At 37.8% G+C, this 22,990-nt stretch overlaps 1 protein-coding gene across 1 annotated transcript; it reads right to left on the minus strand.

The window, feature by feature from the left end:
- Window positions 1–1,125: 1,125 nt before the first annotated feature.
- EREG (epiregulin) lies at window positions 1,126–20,455 on the minus strand. The gene is made up of 6 exons (XM_007179824.2): window positions 20,329–20,455; window positions 19,701–19,934; window positions 7,887–7,973; window positions 6,219–6,342; window positions 5,441–5,590; window positions 1,126–3,699 (listed from the first exon to the last, which is right to left on the minus strand). Exons 1-6 carry the CDS (start codon window positions 20,453–20,455, stop codon window positions 3,618–3,620), a joined length of 804 nt encoding a protein of 267 aa, XP_007179886.2. The 3' UTR covers window positions 1,126–3,617.
- Window positions 20,456–22,990: the final 2,535 nt, after the last annotated feature.

The following is a 22,990-nucleotide window of genomic DNA, read 5'->3' on the forward strand; positions in this document are numbered from 1 at the left end:
GTATATCCAAGTGGATGGGTAGTTTGATAGGTCATTGGATAATGAAGTTTGGAAATCAGGGAAAGTATCTAGCCTAGGAATAATCAGTATATAGACGGCTATTAAAGGCAGAAGACTGTATGAAATAAAGAAGGGAGTGGATACACAGAGAAAAAGTTCTGAAATTGAGATCTGGGGGCACTCCAGCATTTACAAATCAGTGGTGGGGGATGGAACATATTAAGGAAGATCCAGCATGAGACTGAAAACAGGTGGAAAACCAGATGAGTGTGACATCCTGTAAGCCGAGTGAGAAGTGTTTCAAGGAGTTCTTTTCCTTAATTAACCCTCTGGGTTCTCAGACTTCAAATAGAGTCAGTCGGATGGCTCTGTGAGATCCCAGGAATTTCATTTTACAGGAATTTCTGTTTCTCCCCCACAAAATTCCAAACTAAATCTCAGACTAACTCCACATGATGGTTTGTTCTGCTGCCTTGACATGGCCAGGGCTGTGGTAGAATTGGGGATCAGAAGACCTTGTTTCTCATGCCAACTTCATCTTTTACTACCACTGTGACCCTGGACAAATTGGTTTACCTCCTTGGAAAATGGTCATAGCTATGCCTACCTGCCCTATCCACAGGCTAATGAAGTGGTCCAAGGAGCTAATAAATGGGCAAAGTACTCTATAGGTTTTGAAGCATGTACTTCGGAAACCATTACTGTGATGGAGGTTCAGAGGAATGATGTTTCCTGCTCTGAAGGCTTGGGAAAGCCAAGCCTCTTGGTTGGCAGATGCTGAGGGAACCATGGGACATGCTTCTGGCTGATGTGTCCTTCCAAAAGTTATTTCTCAATAGGATATTTGTTCTTTTTAGAAATATTTTTTAAAATACTCTTTAAAAATATTCTTTTAAAAAAATACTAACCCCCAGAATTTTATAATTGATGTGATTCCTTATATTTCAAAGAGATTCTTCACTATGGTAGGCCATAGAATATGATAAATTTATATAATGCTTTCCCAAACTAAAACCATATGTCTTTATGTCTAACCACATTATAGTCCTGTCACTGCTTTTAAGCCTTTTAATGTAGTATGGAAAAAAAAAAAAAAGAAAGAAAGAAAGAGACTAAACTTATCAGTGACATTTTTAATGCAAGGTGTTTCATTTTTATTTTTCAATTTTGTTTTTTTTCCAGTTTCCAACAAAAATAAATAAAAATTAATAATATCTTGTAAAGTATCTATATTCTCCTTCAATATCTTAAGGTACACTATTATCAAAGCTGATATTGAACACAAACAAATTGATACAATTCAGTACTCTGATAAAATTCATTGTCAAATAAGTTACTTTAAACTGCATGCGATACAACTTTATGTTCCATGGCATCTTTAATATAAACTGTATACCAAAATGGCTCTTCAAACTTAAAAAGTGCAATTACAGAGTGCAAAAAAAGAGGAGAGAAATTCACTATCTTACATTTAACCTCATCCAGTTTGAATAACAGATATGTTTTAGATAAAATTATTCTTCAGTCAAAACAGTAAAATGTACTCCAGCAGCACTGCATATACCAGTTGTTACTCCCCCTTTTTCCCATACAAATAAGAGTAGAAAAAAATCAGAAGTATTGGGCAGCAAATTAAACACATTTTTTTCCAAAAGTCTACTGACAGACTATTGCTGCAAAACTGGCAAAATGGATCAGACATAAGTTTTTTAAACTGCATTACTGAATTCAACAGAAATTAGAAGCTAGTATCATGTATTTGCTACATAAAAATTGATTTGATACCTCACGGCAGTTGAATTTAGCTAATTCTCGTCTCAAGGACTCAAAAATAAAAATCTGTCCTACCAGTGCACCATTTCTCCCCTTGCATTGACTCTGGCAGAGAGATAAGAGCAAAAGAATGTCCAAAAGAATAGTAGCATTTGATTGTATTTTTAATATTTAATATATTACACAAATCTTAATTATGAGGTTATATCTTTAGTACCAATCTTAGAACTTTACTTTGTGGCCTTGGTGGGAAGCCACAAACTATGAATTTATGCATTGGGTTTGCATTTATTCTCAATACGGTGGGTATAGATAGCCCTTTCTAGAAATATATACAGCGAGAAATCTGTAAAATAAGGAAGATAGACTAAATGTGAGCCAAAATGTTTCCATTGTTTGTAGGAAACATGAGTTGCTAGCAATCATTTTTTTATGTTTGTTCAGCATCAACCTCATTAAAACAATTATTTTTTTACTAATTTCCTCCCATAAAAGCAATCTGTGTCATACCTTTTTTATTATTTAATATGCATTTATAAATAAAAATTTAACTTTTACAGGGGTTAGGTTTTAAATAAAGATTAAAAAACACCCCAAACTATTATTTACAATTAGTTATGTAATATGAATTGAGATGCTTAAGATAAACCAATATGACTCCATTTTGTAACAAAATAAATGGATTGCAGCTGATTTCTTGGTTAGTCAATAAATTTTCTTTGAAGCAATCAAGGTCACTCAAATATGCAGACCTCCTTTACATACAGTAGATGTCAATAAGTATGTGTAGGATTTAAAATGTATTTTTACACAGCACATTTGACTTCAGCTGTATTAGTGGGAAACAGAAATATCCTTTTAGATCTCTTTAGACCGTGTATAGAATTATTGTCTTATGTCACACTTTAAAATAGTAATTAGTCCATCAAATTTTGGACTATGATTTAATCTTAGAAATCTTCAGCCAAGTCCCTACAGAAATAAATACTCTTGAAAAGAAGCATAGATTTTGACTTCACGTGTGGATTTCTGTAATTGCCTCATGAGCAGTTACCTAGCATAAATGTCATACTAAAACAGAGAACATTGTGAAGCTATAAATTATCTACTATTTACATAAAAGATGGTATAAAATTAAGTTCTCAATTCATTTTCTTAAGAAGAATCTGTTAGATGGATGACTAGTATCTGTAGGAGTTGTGGTTGGGAATAGGGAATCGTGCACCTTCTCTCCAGGCAAAGAAAGAGTGAGTTATAGCTAAGGATGTGTGTGGAGGGAGCAGAGCCCTCCAGGGTTTAGTTTGTTTCAAATATGTAGTGTTTAGCGCGTGATCTATATTTGCTTCTCCCCAATTCCCACAGCATTACTGTTTTGACACATGGCACAGGCACAGTGGTGCTAACTCAAACATCAGACTATGATATAGTCAAACCAACTATCATTGATTTGAGGAGTAGAAATGTATACTTATTCAATTGATTCGACCATATATTTAGGCTTACAGAAACCTGTCACTTGCTGACACTTCCTGAACAATGAACTGGGCATTGCTCACTCCTATGCATTGTACAGAAGGCAAAAAAGCTTTCAATAGAGCATTTAGCCCAGGAAATGATTTCTTACAAAAATATCCGTTTTCTTTCCATAGTAAATATTTTGTGTACATTATACATTAGCAAACAGTCTGTCAAAAATAAAACAAAAATAAAAACTCTTCTTAGTCTATTAAAATACATCATTGTTGACTTAACACATGACCCCACATAAATATTATTAATAAAATGGGAATATTACCATAACCAGGTATGCAGTGCATCCCTGCCTATAAGCTTCATAGCACCATTCAGACTTGTGGCAATGCCGGATCCCCTGAGGCCACTCTTTCATATTCCTTCTTTGGTTCTTTACTTTTTCGATTTCTGTACCTAGAAATATTCAGAAATTAAACCGTTAACACTGAAGTTAACAGTATGAGGATCAAAGTATGTTAACAAAAGAAACAAATATATGGACGCTAAAGGTATATTAGCATAGTGTTTCCAAAATGACACAGGTGAATAGGTTTAGGCTGGATGCTAGAGAAGAATGAGGGAGGAAGGGGTAGTTGCTCTGAAGAAATAATTTTGGGAGGAAATGGTGAAATGCTGTGAAAGGACTTCTCAAAGGCTTTCACATGATCATGAAAATTGTAAAATTCCAGGAGAGCATGTGACCACGTTTAATCCTGGTCTGTTTTATCCTTTTGTTTTTCCTCTGTCTTTCCTTTCTTTCTTTCTTTCTTCTTCCTTTCTTTCTTTTCCTTCTTTCTTTCTTTCTTTCTTTCTTTCTTTCTTTCTTTCTTTCATTCTTTCTTTCTTCCTTCCTTCCTTCCTTCTTTCTTTCTTTTCTTTCTTTCTTTCTTTCTTTCTTTCTTTCTTTTCTTTCTTTCTTTCTCTCTTTCTCTCTCTCTTTCTTTCTTTCTTCCTTCCTTCCTCCCTCCCTATCTTTCTTTCTTTCTTTCTCTCTTTCTTTCTTTCTTTCTTACATTCTACCCATCACATTGATATAATGATATCACCAATAATAATGAAAATAAATCAGGCACTTATTAAGTGACTGACAATGTTCTAAATGTTATATATCCATTATTTATTTTATCCTCACACTTACCACTATCATCCTCATTTTACAGATGAAGAAAATGAAGTACAAATGGGTTACATAACCTGGTCAAGTTCTCCCAGCTAGGATTCATAAATCTATCGTGATTCAGAATCTTCATTCACTCATTCATTAAAGCTATCTTCCTAAAATTTTGAGTTCATTTTCTACCCATTTTGAAGATGAAGCATGTAGCCTTAAGGAAACTGCATAATGTTTTTGCTTAGTAGAAGAATATGATTCGAAAACCTTTGTTTAGCCTTGATTTAGCTATTTGTCAACTAGATGAGCCAGGACATGTCAATTTACTTCTCTGGATCTTACTTTCCCATCTTTATAAAAGATAGGATTGTAGTCAAAGACCTTTCAGGTGCATTTCAGTTTTAATAATATTCAGTTATGTGATCATAACCAATTAAAAAGGCATTATAATTTGGTGAATACTTAGACTCAAGCATGGACCAAATAAATTTAATCTTATAAAAGTAACACTTTTGGAGCTTCAAAAGTAGGAGTGCATTACTGTCAGCAAAAATAAAATAAAATTCACTCAAATCTACACTGAAAAATCAGCAGCACTTCCAAAATAAGAAGGATTTCATGGAGGCATTTTAAAGGCAGCTATTATTAACTAACTCATTCTATTCCTATACCCTGGTCCTAAGCCTAAAAAATGGCCAATATGATATACTGTCAGTAGCTCAGTGCCCACTCTATATTTTCTCAGTTATCAGCATATATCAGTACAGCACTGTACATGAAGATGGAGTGTTGAAGATGGAATTTTGGGGGACTGACATGAACCAATTTTTAAAAGTCAGCTCTTATAATTATCTGGACACTCATTTCTACTAGTGCAGATGTTCTGCTGCTTAAACTTCTTTATAAATATCATTAGTGCAGAGTCTATCTTATCCCACTAAATAATACTTTGCCATATTTTTACCCAGTTTGTAAGTGTAGATTGTATAAAGGTAATTTACAAAAGCAGAGTGTTAAAAAACAAAAACAAAAACACTGGCTTACCATCTGCAGAAATAGTATACAGAGCCAGCAACTATGATGAGCAACAAGATAACAAGAATCACAGTCAAAGCCACATATTCTTTGCTCAGAGGCTTTTGGACAGTTAAAATGAAGTGCTCACATCGGACACCAGTGTAACCCACTTCACACCTAAAGGACAATGCAAGAGAAGGATCAGTTATTTAAGAAAGAAATCATGGTTCTGAATTAGTTTTGTAAGAGCTAATCTTACAATGAAATGCAAGATATTGACAAGGTTTGCCAAAAGTTGTAAAGATGAATTTAGAGACTGACCTTAAAGCTGGCCCAACTTGGATAAAAGAGGCCCACACTGCTCTCAAGCTCAACTGCTGTATTAGAATGATAGTCTGGTTCGGCCGCCAGGCTGGCTGACAATGGTGGTTTGTAAGTTTGAAGTGCTTTTTGTCTAAGTCAGTGGAATCGATTCTTATAACAATGGCTGACATATAAGTCCAGTGAAAAGATTAAAGGCTAAGCTGCTATTGCAGTAAGTATGAGAGGAAGGCATGTGAAGCCCTCCCCATTCTGCAGCCCTGAAGCATCCGTACAATTTGATAACTGCTGTTCGTTCTACCATTTGTTCCCTAACTTAAAAAAAACTCAATAAAGTTTCTAATCGTACATATAAACTGCATGCTAATAGTACATATAAATGGCAGCCCATGGAAACAATAGAGTAATTATTACAAAAATAAAAAAGAGAGAGAATGTGGGTTTTTAAAAAACTGTTTTTGTTTGCTTGTATTTGGCATATTACCTGCAGTGATTTTCACTCATGTCTACCAGGTAGATGCACTGTCCATGAAAACAGTAGCCGCTCATGTCAGAGCTACACTGCGATATTGACACTTGAGCCACACGTGGATTATCTTCTGTCTGAACTGTGAAAGAAATAGAAAGTGGAATATAGTCTGTTGTTTTCTTTGAAGAATTAATCACCCTTTCATAATAGTAACCACTGAGCTACTGGAACAAAGCAGGTCAGGTATTTTCAGGACAAAAAGTCACTCTAGTTGTCACGTTCCCTAGACCAATAAACAAACTCTGGACCCCCAAAGGAAAATGGCCAACAGGCTAAACAAAACAAAATAAAACCTGGGGGTAAAATTCCCAAACGACAATGTTTAAGGATAGAAAGGGTAAGCTGAAGACACACACACACAAATCATTTTCCTTCACAGTTATTCATTTATCCAAAGTGTGTATAATTTTTTCAAATCTCAAAATAATTCTGACATTCATTATTCCCAAAGCAATTGCAAACTGAATCCATTAATTAATTTAAGAGAGCTTAAATCTATAGTGGGTTTTAAGCCAGCAAGGCTTGTTTTGGTGTGCATTCCCAAACTTTCGGGTTTGGGAAATCAATCACAGTCTCTAACGATGAGACCTGGACATGAACTAGACCAACCTTGAGTTATAAATGTCTCGGTTACACAAATACAACAATGAAAATAGTAGCCTCTTTAGAATAGTGTTGCAACCTACACATAAAATTCACTTTAGAACGTTTTAATTACTAAAATGTGAAGGATCTTTATGAAATAACCAAACAAATCATCTTGATTGTAATACTCTTGTTCAAATAGCCAAAAATAGGGAGTGAAGCACACCAAACCTCTAGAGAGCACAAAGAGGAAGGACAAGAATGGAGATGAAGTTGTTGCAGGAAATACTCTGGTTCCTCAGGAAAACTCTGGACTCAATAACTCAGAGTGAATATAAAGCAGACCTCTCTCTCTCTCTCTCTTTTTTTTTTTTTTTTTGGTGCCTGGGTGCTATTACTTTTATTTTATTTTTTAAATTTTATTTCTTTAATTTTTTTTTTTTTTTTTTTTTTTTTACTGGAGTAGTTGCTTTACAGTGTTGTGTTCGTTTCTGCTGTACAGCGAAGTGAATCAGCTCTAAAGCGGATCTCTCTTAAACCACATTCAGAGTCCTCTGGGCCCCAAAGAGAAGACCATGCACGGTGTTTAGCATGTATTAAGGACTCTGTAGATTTTTCTGAATGAATGCTGTAACTCAAAATAAAAGACATCATTTTCTCCTTTTACAAAAAATAACAACAAAATATATTGACTGTCTACTGTGTACAAAGTTTAAATTTTCCTGTTTTGCCTGGGATCCAGCTCCTCACAATGGTTTCTCAGCAACGTTCTGAAATGACCAAAGGGAATCTGATTTTCTTTGTTCCCTGTCTCTTTAAGATCAAATCTTTATATATATAACTAGGTGCTCAGTCCCTCTGCCTCCAGTTATTCCTTTATATAATTTTTCCAGATCGCTAGTTCACTGGGTTCTTTTGTTAATACAGCAGCTATTTCCCCCCCTTTTTTTTCCACTATCACATATTTATAGTCTTTGAGTTACATTTCTGTTAAGAATGTGTAATTCTTTGATGCAACATTGACAAAGCTGGGCTTACCTAAAGCTGTGCAGTTATCTTCGGACTCTCCTGGGATACATGAAGGAATCACAGTTGTACTGAGAACTGCTTGTAGAAGATGGAAACCTATTTATGGAGAAAAATCAAATATATAACTAATGCTTCAGGGAAAGAAACCCTAACCAGATTTCCACATAATTACAGTATTTATAAAGTTCTTTTAATTATTTCAAGTCTTTGAGCCATTGAAACCATAAAAAAATAATTCATGGAAACAGGCATATCATTGAAAATAAATGAACCCCCAGCTCTTCTGTCCAAGGGTAAAAGCCCTGGCATTACATTCAGAGTTACAGATTTGACCTACTCTAAACATTTCACGGTAACCTTTTCAAAGACCTGATTTTAAAGACTGATTTCTTAAGAAGCTTAGCAATTGGAAAATTGGAAAATTTCCACCGTTTTACTTCATGATGTGCTCAGAGCAATGCTCCAAGGTAGAAACAATCACAAAGAAGGCTTCAAATAAAACTCAGCTTCTATTTATGGTCACAACTAAACAGGACTCTCAACCTAAGATATATCAGTTGTTGATTTAAGTACCTAAGTTACTCTTTGCATTACACATTAAAATCCATTTTAATGAATAAAATGTAATCTAAGTAAAGTCAGAATATATCTTATCTGATATGGAAAGGAACACACATGCTCGATGAACCACACTGTGACCAAGAATCCAGTTTCTGTCAGCCCAGTAAGAGTTTAAACAAGGAGTTTCATGGTGTTTCCCCACTGAAAAGATAAATGTTGGGAAACAGGCACCAGAATGATTCAAGTAGTTTTCTGAATTGCGTAGAAAGAATAAGAGAATCCTTTTAATTGCACGGATGTTGACTGAAGAGAGTTTTACTCTTCTTAGGAGTCAGGTAGTTGCTCTTCACTCTTCCAGGCTATATGAGTAACTGTTATATAGGAAACATTACTGGTGATGGTGATAGTAGTAGGTAGCAGTTAACATTTCTTGCCCACGTACTGTATGTGGGCATGGTTCTACCCTCCTTACCTATACTATCTCATTTAATCCACTCAGTGACTCTTTGAAGAAGATACTACTGTTCTCCCCATTAGACATATGAGAAAAGTGAGTTAAGTAACTTTCCCAAGATTACATAACAATGTTGTTAATGGGCTGCATTACAGAATCTGGCAACAGGCAATAATACTAGAGTATAATGGACATCACAGGGAACAAACTCAGATAAATGTAACTGAAGCAGAGTATTTAACCCCATAAGGAGGCAACAAAGTATGTGGAAAGGCAATCTGGGAGAAAACTTGAGCTATGTAATTTTGGACAAATTAATTAAATTCTCTGGATCTCCATTTTCCCTAGTTTATAGAGTTTTGGGGAGAATTAAATGAAATTATATTTTTCTGAAACATCTAACATACCAGAGACTCATGAATGTTCCATGCCACTCAACATGTAGCCTCTGGTTTTAGCAGTAGTATATGTGGGTAGTGGCCTCTACTGGTCTATAACAATGTTGTAAATCTCTCTGTACTTTGGTATTTTAAAGGATAATTAATCCGTGTAATAAAGAATTTTATTTTATTTTTTCACAATCAGAGGAGGTATGTATATGTTAAGCAAATTGCATATGATTTGGGTAAAACTAAAATTAAAAACTGAACTACACATAAGCATCAGAATTTGCAATTTCTTAATGTTTCAAACTTGACACTGATAACAATCCCGTGAAGTAGTTATTAGCCCCAGACAACCTCAGTGTTAAATTACATGTCTGGTCCAAGACCAATCATCTAGCGACCATAGAAGATAAGAGTTAGGAGTCCATCTTTGGACATCAGGCCTCATAACCTTTCAGTGATTTGAAAATATCTTTTGAAAAGTTTAGAACTATCTCCTCCCCACTCCATAGTTCTCCTACAATATAAATGATGCTTCAATTGCTCTTATTGGGAAAAAAAAGCTTCTTTTTTAAATGACAAAAAAATGGCTAAAGTTTGGATTCCATTGTCAGTTGAACAGAGATGGAAAAGAATAACTTTGTCCACATAGCGTTCTAGGGTGAATTAGCTAGATTCTCATCCAAGCCAATTTTGTTCTACTTCTCAATATAATTTTGCCATACACTTTCACTATTGAAGAATTACCCCCTTTAATTTATACAGTCTGCTCAACACGAAGTGGAGTTCTAGATGTGTGTTTTTATATCACTGACACTCCTATGCCTCCATGCTTCTTCAACTAATGAGAGGAGATATTACCGATTCTCCCACTGCAAAAGGGCCATTGTGCAAATGCACATTTCTCTCTTTGCAAAGGATCGTTTCTTCATCCTTTGCAGAAATCAGATATTAGCCTTTTCTGTTCCGAATTGCTTACAAATGCAACCTGCCACTATTATAGAATCCAGCTAATTGCTTAGAGGTGTTGTTTATTAGTCTTTTTTTTTTTTTTTTCCTCAAAGATTTTTCGTATTGTTAGTTTTTCCACTGTTGGAAACTTTGTTCCAGTTAGGCCACAAGTGAAATATTTGCCTTTGTGAATTAAAGAATATTCAGGGCAGGGCCTGCCTCCACAAAAACTGGGCTATCCTAACCTATGACACTCTCTTGGACATAGTCCATCACTCAGGATGGTTTCTGTGAGACTTGGTACATTAATCCAACATTCGGGTATTTTACAGATGGAATTGTAAATAATTTTAAATGCTATTCTCAAATGAAAGTGTTTACACTACAGTTCCATCATAGATGTATGTAGCCAATAAACTATCAAAATTGGTTCTAAATCGTGTGTCCATCCACACAGCTCTATTGCCTAAAAGCAGTGGTCCTCAAGTTTTTCTCAACCTCACCTCTGGCCCAGGGCTTTGCAAAATGGTGTAGAGGAGTAAGTGGGAATGATCAAAAGACTGAAAAAGTCCACCCATGGAGAATTTTGATATGCAGCACCCTGTCACCCTTATAAATCACTACTCATTAAAGTCATACAGGGAAGGAATAGATGCTAAAGTCCTATCCATATATTTCCTTAATCTTTCAGTTTTTCATGACTTTAGTGTTATTTGAACATAATGATCTCTCTGTAATTCAAATGCAAATCTTATATTTGAGTTTTCAATCTTGACCATGGGTCCCTGCTAAGAAAATAATTCCCTGTGATATTAAAGATTTTAGTTAGGGTCAGTGTGTCAGAAAACAGATCTGGTAGCAAGCTCTACATTGGTAGCTAAGATACAGAGGAATTCCGTGCTAAATGATAATCTGTAAACTCAAAACTGGCCACTGGAACTTCTGTTTCAATAATGTTATGAAAACAAAACTCCCTTTGGAGGCCATTATTTCTGTCAAATTTCCAGATGGGTTTCAGGAATCTGAAGCTCACCTGTTCATCTCTCTACTTTCATCTTTCAGAGATTTGTTTCCGTGAAACCTCAAATGTGCCAGCAGGAAGTGGCGCCGGTGACTCACAGGACACATATCGCCTCTGCTCCGTGAGTCAGGGCCGAGCCTACACCTTACACGATACTGGGGACAGCGCGTGGGAGGGGCTGAGTAGCATCACCCCAGTGGGGGGAGCACTAAATGTCGTGGGCCTCGGGGCACTAAGTAAGAAGTGCTTGCCTGATAGTCAGGAGGAATGCCAGATGTAGAAAGCATCCTTTTTATTGTATATGGTTTCTTTTGTCCTTGCTTCCTTACGGCCACACTGAGGGGCCATCTCGAAGGAGGCTGAGATTTGGTGACTGGCTAACCAAGCCTATTCCTCAATAATCAACTGCAATTCTCAGAGATAAAGTGGCTTTCCTGAATAACAATCAAGCAAATAAAAACGACCCCAAATAAAATCAGATAGGTTACAGAATGAAAAGGATGCACCTTATTTTCCCAATTTCACCTTTTAGGCTATTTAGACTGGAACAGCAAATTCATAATGAATCATAGTATTTGCCCAACCCCAAAACAGGCAGCAAAATCTGCTTTGTTCACACTTTTGCTGTGGTCACACGCCTACCTCTTTATGGACTGTTAGTTTTCTACCTTCTTCCAGGGCAGTCTGGAATTTTAGGATTTGTCTGTAACATAGTAGGCTTGTTAGGTCTTGTATACTTTCAAGGAGTGAATATGCCTTTACCACTTCCAGATGCCTTTTTGTCTCAAATCCACTATTAGATAAAGTCTTGCTCCACTTCGTTAAAATAACTGTAAACTATCACATCAGACGCTGAAAATAACTATTGTCAGTACTTTCTAGTAACAGCCTATGTTTTCAGAGAGTAGTATATATATGTGTGTGTATATACATATATATCATAATATATATCTATATATCATAAATCTTGCTTCCTACCAGCAATCATTTTCTTCCGACAGTTTTTCAACATTAACCTTATCACTAAGCTTCATTAAAGTAAAAGCCAACAACTATTTGAGATGATAACAGGATAACAGGGTGAAACCAGAGGTTGATATAATAATGGGTTACAAATAAGTCTTTAAGTTTGAGTTTCAAACATAGCCATAAGATCTTCCTTGTCAAGTGTCAAGAAAAGATTTAATACGCCATGTTTTTCAGTTCAGAGACATTAAACTAAACTCTTCAATTCTGGTAGTAATTTCTAAATCATACCTCAAAGTGCTCATATATTTTAGTGACCATACAATACTATACTTAATGTTCTCATAATGCAGGAGAAATCTTATCAACTACTGTATAAAGGATACAATTTGTACTAACCTGGGTGTTTTGGAATTTTGTGACTAAAAGCTCTAAATATGGAACTTGCCCCCCCTAAAACCAAAGATTCATCTCTATAGTATTATTTCAAATGATTTATTGAAACTTTTTTTTTTCTTTAAGATAATGTTACACAGGAGGGTCTTTTTAGAACCTTTTCTGTCTTCACTCCCTTCCATCATGCTTCTCACACTATCCCTATTGATCCAATTCAGAAATTTAAATTACTATTACATTATTGTCTCAAAAAAATCTTCTAAAGGAGCAACAGTTTGGATTATAAGTGTTTGTCATTTGCCTTTTTTCATTATGGTCATATTGTGGACTACAGCTTTGAAAACTTAATGACTTTTTAGAAGCATATTGTCTATGATATCATTCATTCTTTATAGAAGCCTATTGCCAAAAATGAATTTGCAAAAGGATAGAGTTTTAATCAGTAATCATCAAAAAAAAAAAGAGGAGAAAATGAGTATATAAAAGATAATTTTAAAAGCCTTAAAGTTAATTACACTTCATTCTGAGAATCTGTGTAATGCACCTAGCATAATGGAAGGTGCTAAGAAATTTTATTTTGTGAAAATATATTCTTTTGGTTAACACTGGAGACTTCAACTTTCGTGAGAAGCACAAGTTCATCTGTAGTATGATGGTAGGGTGGGAATGGCTTAATTATACTTGATAAATGGGAAAGAAGGAGAGCAGCTTAGCTCTCTTATACTTACTTTTAGTAACTACATGTCTCTAAGAATATTTGTTCAATAAATATCTACTGAGATTTTTCTATATGCAAGATACTGAACGAGCTGCTGAAAGGAAAACTGATGCAAAGCACATAGCTCCTGTTCTAACTAGAGTTAATGAGGATAGACTCTAGGTGGTGGCGAGAGAGAGAATTCATAGATGACACCAAGTTTCTGGCCAGAAAATACCAAGGAAGGTGGTGTCATTAAAAGAGTCGATAACATAGGCAGGACAGCAGGTTTGTGGTGGCATCTGCAGCTAGTAGACAGGAAGGAGGACATAATAAGAGAAGGAATTTGAGTTTTTAGTTCATATATCATCTATTTATATTTATGAGGCACTTGGGAAAACACATCTTGAGTAAAAAAGTAAGAATGGAGTTACGGAGTCTATTTGAAAATCGTATGAGGAAATATCATCTTTAAAGGCATAGGGGTCATTCAAATGTTCCACGGGAAATAGTATGCAATGGAAAATAATAGAACTTTGGGAAATAGGTGATAAGGAGTGGATAGAAATGGCCAAGGAATCTGGGGAAAAAAGAAGTTCAGTCTTGCGGGAGCCAAGAGAGCAGATTTACAAAAGGAGGCATGGGGTGGTCAGCAATGCAATGATTGAAGAAAGTATGAGTGACTGCATCGTAAATAAGATTCACCATTATTCAGGGAAAATAGTGTTAAAATCAGCAATAAAAATTGCTAAGTTGATTTTTTTAACACTAGAATTGGTTTTATATTTGCATCCAGCTTACCATTAATATGAATTTTATTTGTCTTGGTAACTCAAGCACTGATTATTCAAACTGTGAATTATGAGTGGCAATGCGTTATAGCAATGGGAAACACATTAGCTAATGCTTCTCACCCTGGAGTAATTTTGTCAACCAGGGGCACTGAGCAATGTCTGGAGACATTTTTGGTTGTCACCACTCGGGGTGGGTGGGGTGCTACTGACATCTAGTGGGTAGAGACCAGGATTGCTGCTAAACACCCTGCAATGCATAGGACAGTCCACAGAAAGGAATTATCCAGTCTGTAATGTAAACAGACCCAAGGCTGAAAAACCCTGCAGTAGACCCGTGAGGTATGGAGTCCAGTTCTAGCTCAGATACTAAGCTTATCCCTCTGAAGCTAGGTTTCCTTATCTCTGAAAATATCACCTAGGCTTGGGGTGGAGTGGAGGCAGAGACGGAATTTAGATTAGATTACGCTAAGGTTCCTTTCATTTCTAAAACAATACTTTTCTTTTTCTTACTGACTATCCGTCATTCAGTCATATCACTGCCCGACCTCTCTCTCTCTCTCCCTCTCTCTCTCTCTCTCTCTCTCACACACACACACACACACACACATGCACACACACACTGTGATATACTTAAATTTTGTTAGGCATACCATCAGTGAATACAGACTACATTAAGAGATAGAAATGGGAAAAACAGGGAAGAAAAGGTATTCAACTTTATTATTAAATAGAATTGAATTTTCAAAAACTATTGCTCAGCCATAATATTTTGCTTCTCAAGCACAGTTTCAAAGAACAGCTGGTTGAGTCAAAACATAGTGCTGAGAACTCTAAATAAAGTACCATTCTAATCACCCATCCAACAACATTTACTGAGTGATTAACGTAAGTCTGTTACAATGTGAATGATAAAAGATAAGTACAGCACCAGTTAGGAGAGACAGGGCCAGATACACACTTACAGTGTGACGTGAAAAGGGTAGCACCGAAGGATTCAGAGGGATGCAAAGGGGTGGGGGGCAGATTGCACATTTATTTTCCAGTGGTGAGGGAAAGATGAAAGGGGTTATCAGAGAAGGCTTGATACTTCTCTTCAGTCTTAAAGGATGAGGGGAAATTTCACCGAAAGTGAAGAGTGAGTTGGGAGCGTCCACAGTAGACGATACAGCATATTCATAAATGGAGACTTACACTCTGGGTAACTCACTTCTTTTTAAGTCTGTTTTCTCATTTGTAAACTGGGAATAGTAACACTTTTCCTGGCTAAGGGAGTTATTATAAAGATCAAATGAGGCATTTTTCTAAAAAAGCACTTGCTGCTACTGATAACAGCTCTAATTTCAAAAGTGTTTTTTATTATTTTAATATTATGATATCTATAATGTCCATATATAATAACCTGACAACATAGTTATTATGATCTCCATTTTACAGATGACAAAACTGAGGCTCAAAGAGGAATAAATCCTTCCAAAAGTATGAAATAAAAGAACTGGGGTGTGAAACCTATATTCTATATACTATGTCTCTTGATTCAAAACTATACAGTTTGACTAACACATCATTGTAAAGCAATTATACTCCAATAAAAACGTTAAAAAAATATATACAGTGTGACACACATACGTGTGTGTGTATATATAAACATATACATATATATGTGTGTATATATATATATATATATATATATATATACACACATATATATTTATACATATATATGAGGAAGAAAGGCTTTTCCCCTTATCCTGAGGACTTTCAAGAGGATTTGTATTTAACTCACTTTCACACCTCAAATTTAAAATTCAGGATTTTGGACCTAAGTAATTAAGGGTTAACATTTTTTTCTGGACAATTATCAAGTTGTCTTGTGTGTTATAAATAGTGTTCTAGTTAATTAAATCATTACTTTAACCTAGAATGTCACTGAACCTTTATTTGCCCTATAACCAGACATGCACTCTTACATAAACTGCATTGCCAGAGGACACTGAGTCTGTCGCATTACTTCATTTTTCCAAAGGTTCCAGAATTGCCATACCAAGGCAATGGCTGTCAGGCTGCTCCTCCCTGAGGACCTCTCCTATTACAGCTCTAGGGAGTCTTCCCATTGTCTTCTGAAGGAATGTTCTCAACAGCAGTTACAGCCATATGAATTAGACAATTTGCATAGGCCTATATTCAGAGTGAAGACTGACAGATGAGGAAGCCACACCTTAATTTACAGTCTCTTTAGAAAGGATTTCTTACTTGACATTTGCATCTCCTGGGTGATTATTAACCAGGAAATGGGAGATTCTTGGGCAAAAAATGAACAGAAGACATTCAAATTCAATTTTTCCAAAGTGATTATGTGAATATTGCACTTTTTTTTAACCAAAGAAGAAGTATGTCTATTTCCTCACTGTTAATAAAAGTGTGCTGTAGATTCCAACTTGATCCCTTATCAATACTACATTCAATTCACAATATTGTGAATGATCTGGGGAACAAAAAGGATGTGGGTTTCCTTCTCCTTGATTGCTTTACTTACTATACATCTAGGAAAGTATAAAAATAGAAACAAAGGCCTCAGTCAACTGATGTCAATGATGGCTTCATAATAAAAGTCATTTCCTGGGTATTAAACATGCTGAATATAGGTTAAGTAAAAATTTAACATATTTCAGTAGAGCTTAAGGAAATAATTGTATCTTTTCTGTGCTTGATTGTGATTGATACCATAAAGTACCATTTTTGCACAAATACCAGTCCCCATAACAGATTCTAAGCCCTGGGGCAGTCCCGAGACTACTCTGGAACATCTCTATTAGAACCTGTTACTTTTATTATGCTTCTGATAACTCTGAGAACCTCTGGCTCTTTACACATTGCTCCAGAATGACCTTGACATTTGCCATCTCTAAATCCTTGTAAGGTACCTGACTTCACTGAGCCTCAGTTTCTTCATTTGTCAAACTGGTCTAATCATACCTACCTCCTATAGTGTTTTAAGGAGCAAAGGAGATGATACGTGGAGAACACCTAACACACGACATGGTCGGCTCACAGGAGGCATTTGGTAACTGTTAGCTCCCTTCCCAGCTCCTGGATTTGGGCCTCAGTGCTGAACCACACACCCCAATTGCCCAAGTTGTTCATGTGGCAAGATGATGCGGAAGGCAGCTAGAATACCTGGACCAAAACCCAGACCGGAGAGGCCTGTCATCCTGTTTCTACCTATGATGTGTCATCTCAGGTTGTGCCAGCACCAGGCAGCTCGTAAACTCTCAGGGTCAAAAGAAAAGATCTGAGGCGAGCCATTGCCTCATTGAGATCCGCGCTTCTCAGGTTTCAAGAAAGAATGCTTATTCTGCTCAATTCTCTGTCATTGTGCAATGAAGTGGGCATCAATTGTCTTGGATCTGTCATTCAGGAACACGGTCAAAAGCCCGTTTGGGTATCAATGAACATGTCTGACTTTTAGATCAAGAGCCCCTAAACATTAATTGCAGAACTCAAGAGAAAAATTTCTCCTGTTCATCCTGCAACAATCAAAGATTAGAAATGATCATTTAACTCTAAAATTATTTATTATTTAGAAATGCATTATCTAGTTTGAGGTATCTCAACCCTTTTACTTAACGTTGAGTAAGCTAAAAGTGCCAGCAAACCTGGGTGCGAACTTTTTCAGTGTAGCTTTGCTTTTCTATGGGACACCGGGTAATAGTTTCCCCATATATAAAGCAAGAACATCAATATCAAATATTTATAAAATGTAAAGGTAACCAAATGATTGTGGGGTGTGTGTAGCAATTTAAATCTGCATCTGTGGGAGACAGAGGATGGAAATGAAAGTGTCTGTATTTTTTCCACAGATATAAATACATGTGAATTCCACAAAAAAAGCGATAATAAAATGTTTGCTGAAATCTAAAATAACTCTTTCCTTCATTTGAAGGCTAGACATATGGGAAAAGTATTCCTAGGTAATCTTTTGTTTGGGGGGGAAATGGCAATTTCAGAAGTAACAGGTGGCCTTGCCTTTTTTCCATGTGCTTTGGAATAAGACTACTGAACTTGCATACCTGAATAGAGTACAGAGATATGATACAGAACTTCAAACAGGAACTTTCCTAGTGGCAGGAAAATATCTTAACAAACTGGGAAAACAGAAACTGACCTAGCTCATTTGGAAATGGGCTTGGCAGCTGATGAAATAGGTGAACTATAATTAAGTAATGCAATAAAGGAGTTAAGCACTTTTATGACAACAAAAACACACAACACATATGCTAGGTAGGTAGTAAGCAGGTTATTCAGAGGCTCTTCCTGTCTCAAATTAGCATATTCAGTGAGTGGCCCAGAACAGACACTCGCATTGTTCAGAGCAACCTTACAAGTGGAAAAAAAAGTGCTAAGCTATTCTGATCTCTAGGTTAATTTCTAACTTTAGGAAGACTGTCACCTTTTTCACGGAGACTTCAAAACAAAGATAGCAAAGCCACATTATTTACTGAGAACCTTCTAGCACGTCGTTCTTAGTACAGTTTTGGTAGAAACCACAGATCCAGTTTCCACCTATGTCCTTGAAGTTGGACAAGTAAGTTACACCTATGCGTAGTATGCATTTCATTAGGTTTCCCAACCCGTAAGATAAGGCCTGTCGAAATAATAATTGAACTGTCACATCCGGCACAGGTAGAGTGAGTTAGGGGAATTCGCCTCATTGCAACTCCAGAAAAAAAGCGAGATTGGCAACCTTTATTTCCTTATTAAAATTGTTATATACAGCTCCAAATTCCTCTTGAAGTTTAGGAATTCGCAATATATATTTTTAAACCAGGAAAGTGAACGATTTTTTTTTCCCTGTCCACAAGAACTAAATTATCTCAAATAAGAAGACAAGCATTAAAGTACGCTCAGCCATTACAGAATACAAGGGTGCAAGTAGCAGCGAGCGAACAGAGCCCGACCAGCCCGCGGGGGAAACCGGAAGCAGCAGGTGTTGGCGTCCAAGGGCCTCCAGGAGCACCCGGACCTGCGCGTGTCCCTCCCGCTCCGGCTACGCAAACAGCCTTTTCATCCTCTGGAGCTTCAGCGAAGCTGGCACCGCCGCACGCCAACGCCACCGGAGGCTTAACCCGGCTTGATTTAGAAAACTGAAGGCAAGACAGGCGGAACAGCGTTTCTTTCCAAAAGGTCTTTCCTAGGCGCGGGTCTTGTCCCTACTCCCGCCTCCTGTCCCCGCCCCCAGCCCGGTTTTCCCGTCTTTTGGATTTCTAGAACTGTCAGATTTTCAAAAGGAAACAAACAACAAACCCGAAATCTTTTCAACTTTTTATTTCGCCTGATACGGAGCTATATTACTTCATGCAGAACACACAGACCAAGTTCATCTATCCGTGCAAGGTATTTATTTTTAACACCAGCCCCTTCCCCTACCCCACCCTCTTCCATCGCCCGCTGGAGGGAAAGACGGGCTCGCTTAACGAGAGACGTCGTTCGAAACGGAGTACACTTGAGTCTGGTGGAAAGCGCGGTACTTGTCAAAGGACAGCTGCCCCGGGGCCGCCTTAGTCTCGTCTTCCGCGGCGGGAAGGGGCGGGGGGACTCACCCAAGCAGAGCAGCGGCGCGGGGACCCGGCGGGCACGGCGCGGCTCCATCCTCCTCCCCGCGTCAGCGTGTGCGGGGCGCGGGCGTGGCCTGGGCGGTGGGCGGGGGCCGGCGGGGCTGCGGCGGCGGCGGCGGCTGCGGGCGCTGCTGGAGCTGCGGGGGCCACGCGTCGGCAGCTTTTCCCTCCGACACCCGGTCTGTAGGGCAAGTGAGCTCCACAGCCCCGCGCCGAGACCTTTATAAGTACGGGGAGGGGCCTGGGGACTGAGGACTAACTAGAGTGTCCGGAGTTTCATAATCGCCCCCGGGGGAGGAGTGGCCGGAGGACTGTCCGGAAGTTATCCTCCCTCTCCGAACACCTGCGAGTGGCTGAGGAACGAAACAATGCGCTTCGGGTGAGCCGGGGACTACTCCCCAAACTTTTGCAGCTCCCTCTCGGGCTCCTGCGGGGGGAGGTGGGGAGCGTGGACCAGACGGGTCGGTTTGCTCTGTGGGACCACCTGCTGGATAGTGGGTGGTTTTAGTTGCTCTGGGTGACAGGCGTAACTTGAGTCAGCCAGTCTTCCAGCCAGGGCTGGAGTTCCCAGTACGTGCATTTGGAGAGCTGTGTGTGTGTGTGAGTGACTTACGGACATTCTTGAAACTTGTCAGTGGCTCAAGGACTTTCTTTGTGTTCACACCCACCACTGCCCAGAGTTGCTTTTTGTGTCTACAGCTTCTTTCGAAGCCCCTCCGCTTCCTACGTGGTACAGGCATTTATGGCTTCAAAATCTAGTGATTATGAAGAAATAATCATAATTATTTCTTCATAATCATCATTTCTTCCCCTAAATGATGTTTCCCCCATCCATCAGCCTGCTGCTTTTGGTTTAACTTCCCTGAACTTTGCCTTAATCCTGTCACTCCGCTGTACAGAATCTTTCAGTGACTTCCCGTTGCCTTTTGGACAAGGCCAGACGCAAATGTAAAGCCAACAGTCTTTTCAACCTCAGCTCCCACTAGTTCACCGGACAAATTTTCTCGCCCCAGCCAGGCTGGGAAACTCACTCTGCCTTTGCTTATTCCCACTTTCCTCCCTGTGCTGGCGGAGTCACAGTTTGGGGAAATGGATGCCTTTTACTGGAGCTGGTCAAATCCTACTCACTTTCCTGGTTCTCCTCAAGGGCCTGGATTTCTTGACCCTACAGGGATCTCTCTCCATTCTGATCTCTTACAGCTTGTATTGTTTATCTTTCCCCTAGACTCAGAATTCTAGATGTGGTACTTCATACCTGATGAAACTACTTTGAATTGTTTAACTTTTATTGTTTGTCAGTCATATGTTCAGATCTGTATGAATACATAAATTGCCTTACTTGTTATTGTATTTCCCCTGTAGGGCCTGAAAACAGTGTGTCAATACAGCAGTACTGACAGCATAGTTGAATAGAAAATGGAATCTAATGGATGTTGGTTAACTCCTTACCTTTCTACTTTTGTTTTCTTCTTATTATTCCTTTCCTTTTCCTCCCTCCCTCTCTCTCTTCTTCCTTTCTTTCCTTCTTTCTTTCTTTCTCTCTTCTCTCTCTCTCCCTCCCTCTCTCTCTCTCTTTCTTTCTTTCTTTCTTTCTTTCTTTCTCTCTTCTCTCCCTCCCTCCCTCCCTCTCTCTCTTTCTTTCTTTCTTCCTCCCTTCCTCCCTTCCTCTTTCTTTCTTTCTTTCTTTCTTTCTTTCTTTCTTTCTTTCTTTCTTTCTTTCTTTCTTCCTTCCTTCCTTCCTTCCTTCCTTCCTTCCTTCCTTCCTTTCTTTCTCCCTCTTTCTCCTTCACCAGAACTCTCATGTTGCAAACAAACACTTCATCTTTCCCTCAGTGGTTAAGATCATGGGTTCTGGATTTAGATTGTCTGCATGTGAATCCTTGGACAAGTTGTTTAACCTCTCTCTGTTTCCTCATATGTAAAATAGGGATAATAACAGTATCTAACTCATCGGAAGATAATGAATGTGCTTTCCGTAATGCCTAGTACAGAGTCGGCACTCATTAAAAATACCTGTTATGATATGTAAATACGTGTTAGGATGATGGTACTTAATAGGTTGGCAGTATTCATGAGCTAAATGAATGAATGCATGGTAAGATAGAGGTAGGATTATGGGTTCCTAAGTCTAACTTCTGAATCCAGCTGGAAAACAAGCAGTAAGTAACTTGTCACTTAATTGCTCTTTTGTAAAAGAATAAATGGAACCAAGAAAGATGATCCTGGCAATGGGTTAGTTTTATGGAAAATTGACAGGGTTCACAAATTTGGTAAATTAGAATTAGGAAAAGGGACTGCTGGCTCGTAATAGTTTTTGTTTTACAAATTGGATCTGGAAAAGAAATAACTCAAGTGTCTGAAAAATTAAAACAGAATTCATTGGAAAGAATGAGGGGTCAACTGGGAGCATTTCCTTATTTTGCACAATGGCCTGTCATTTACCTACGAGGAGTGACAGGAAGAAGAATGTCTTAGTCCTAATTAATGTCGTATTTCAACAAATACAGTGTTGTGGTTTGTGCTCAAAAGAAGGAGGGGGTGGGAACACATTGGGGAAAACGGGGTCATGCAGCAACAGTCAACTCTTTGGTATTGATATGTGAAGAGGAATTTTTTGGCACTTTGTAGCTAATGCCGGCAAGCATGAGGTATCATCATCGTGAAAAAAAATCCTTGTGCTTATCCCAAAATTTTCCACAGCAAGGAACTCCTCTACGGGTTAAGTTCACATGGTGTGAAGAAATCTTTTCTTTATTGGTCCTATGTTTACTCAATTTTCTAGCCATTAGTTTTCGAGAATGACTCCATCATGATACATCAGGGAAGATTTGCCACTGCATCCGCGAAATAGCCGTCTTCTTCTTTTTTTTTTTTAATAATTGGAAACAATTTTCATTAATCTTTCATTTAAACGTATCATAGTATGAAGTACAATCATAATTCCTCTTAAAGGCACAAAATATATTTGAAGATAGGACAGTTTGGGAAGAAAATAATCAAGTCATAGAGAATTTTCCAACTAGGAAATGACTTAAAGACATCAACCAGATCAGCAATTCCCAATCTGAGAGGTTTGGGGATTTTCTTTGTCAAATGGTTTGTAAATAGAAATAATATTTATAGTCTAAATATCTATCTAATACATTGAGTATTGTGATTATTAAAATGTATTCATTTTAAATTGATAATGAATTCAAGGTGGCTTGGTGGCACCGGTAGTTTAATTGATACGTAACAGACATGTAACCTCTGTAAGGTGGGGAGATGTGGCAAAA

This window comes from Balaenoptera acutorostrata, chromosome 5 (genome assembly GCF_949987535.1).
Source record: "Balaenoptera acutorostrata chromosome 5, mBalAcu1.1, whole genome shotgun sequence".
Taxonomy (NCBI): domain Eukaryota; kingdom Metazoa; phylum Chordata; class Mammalia; order Artiodactyla; family Balaenopteridae; genus Balaenoptera; species Balaenoptera acutorostrata.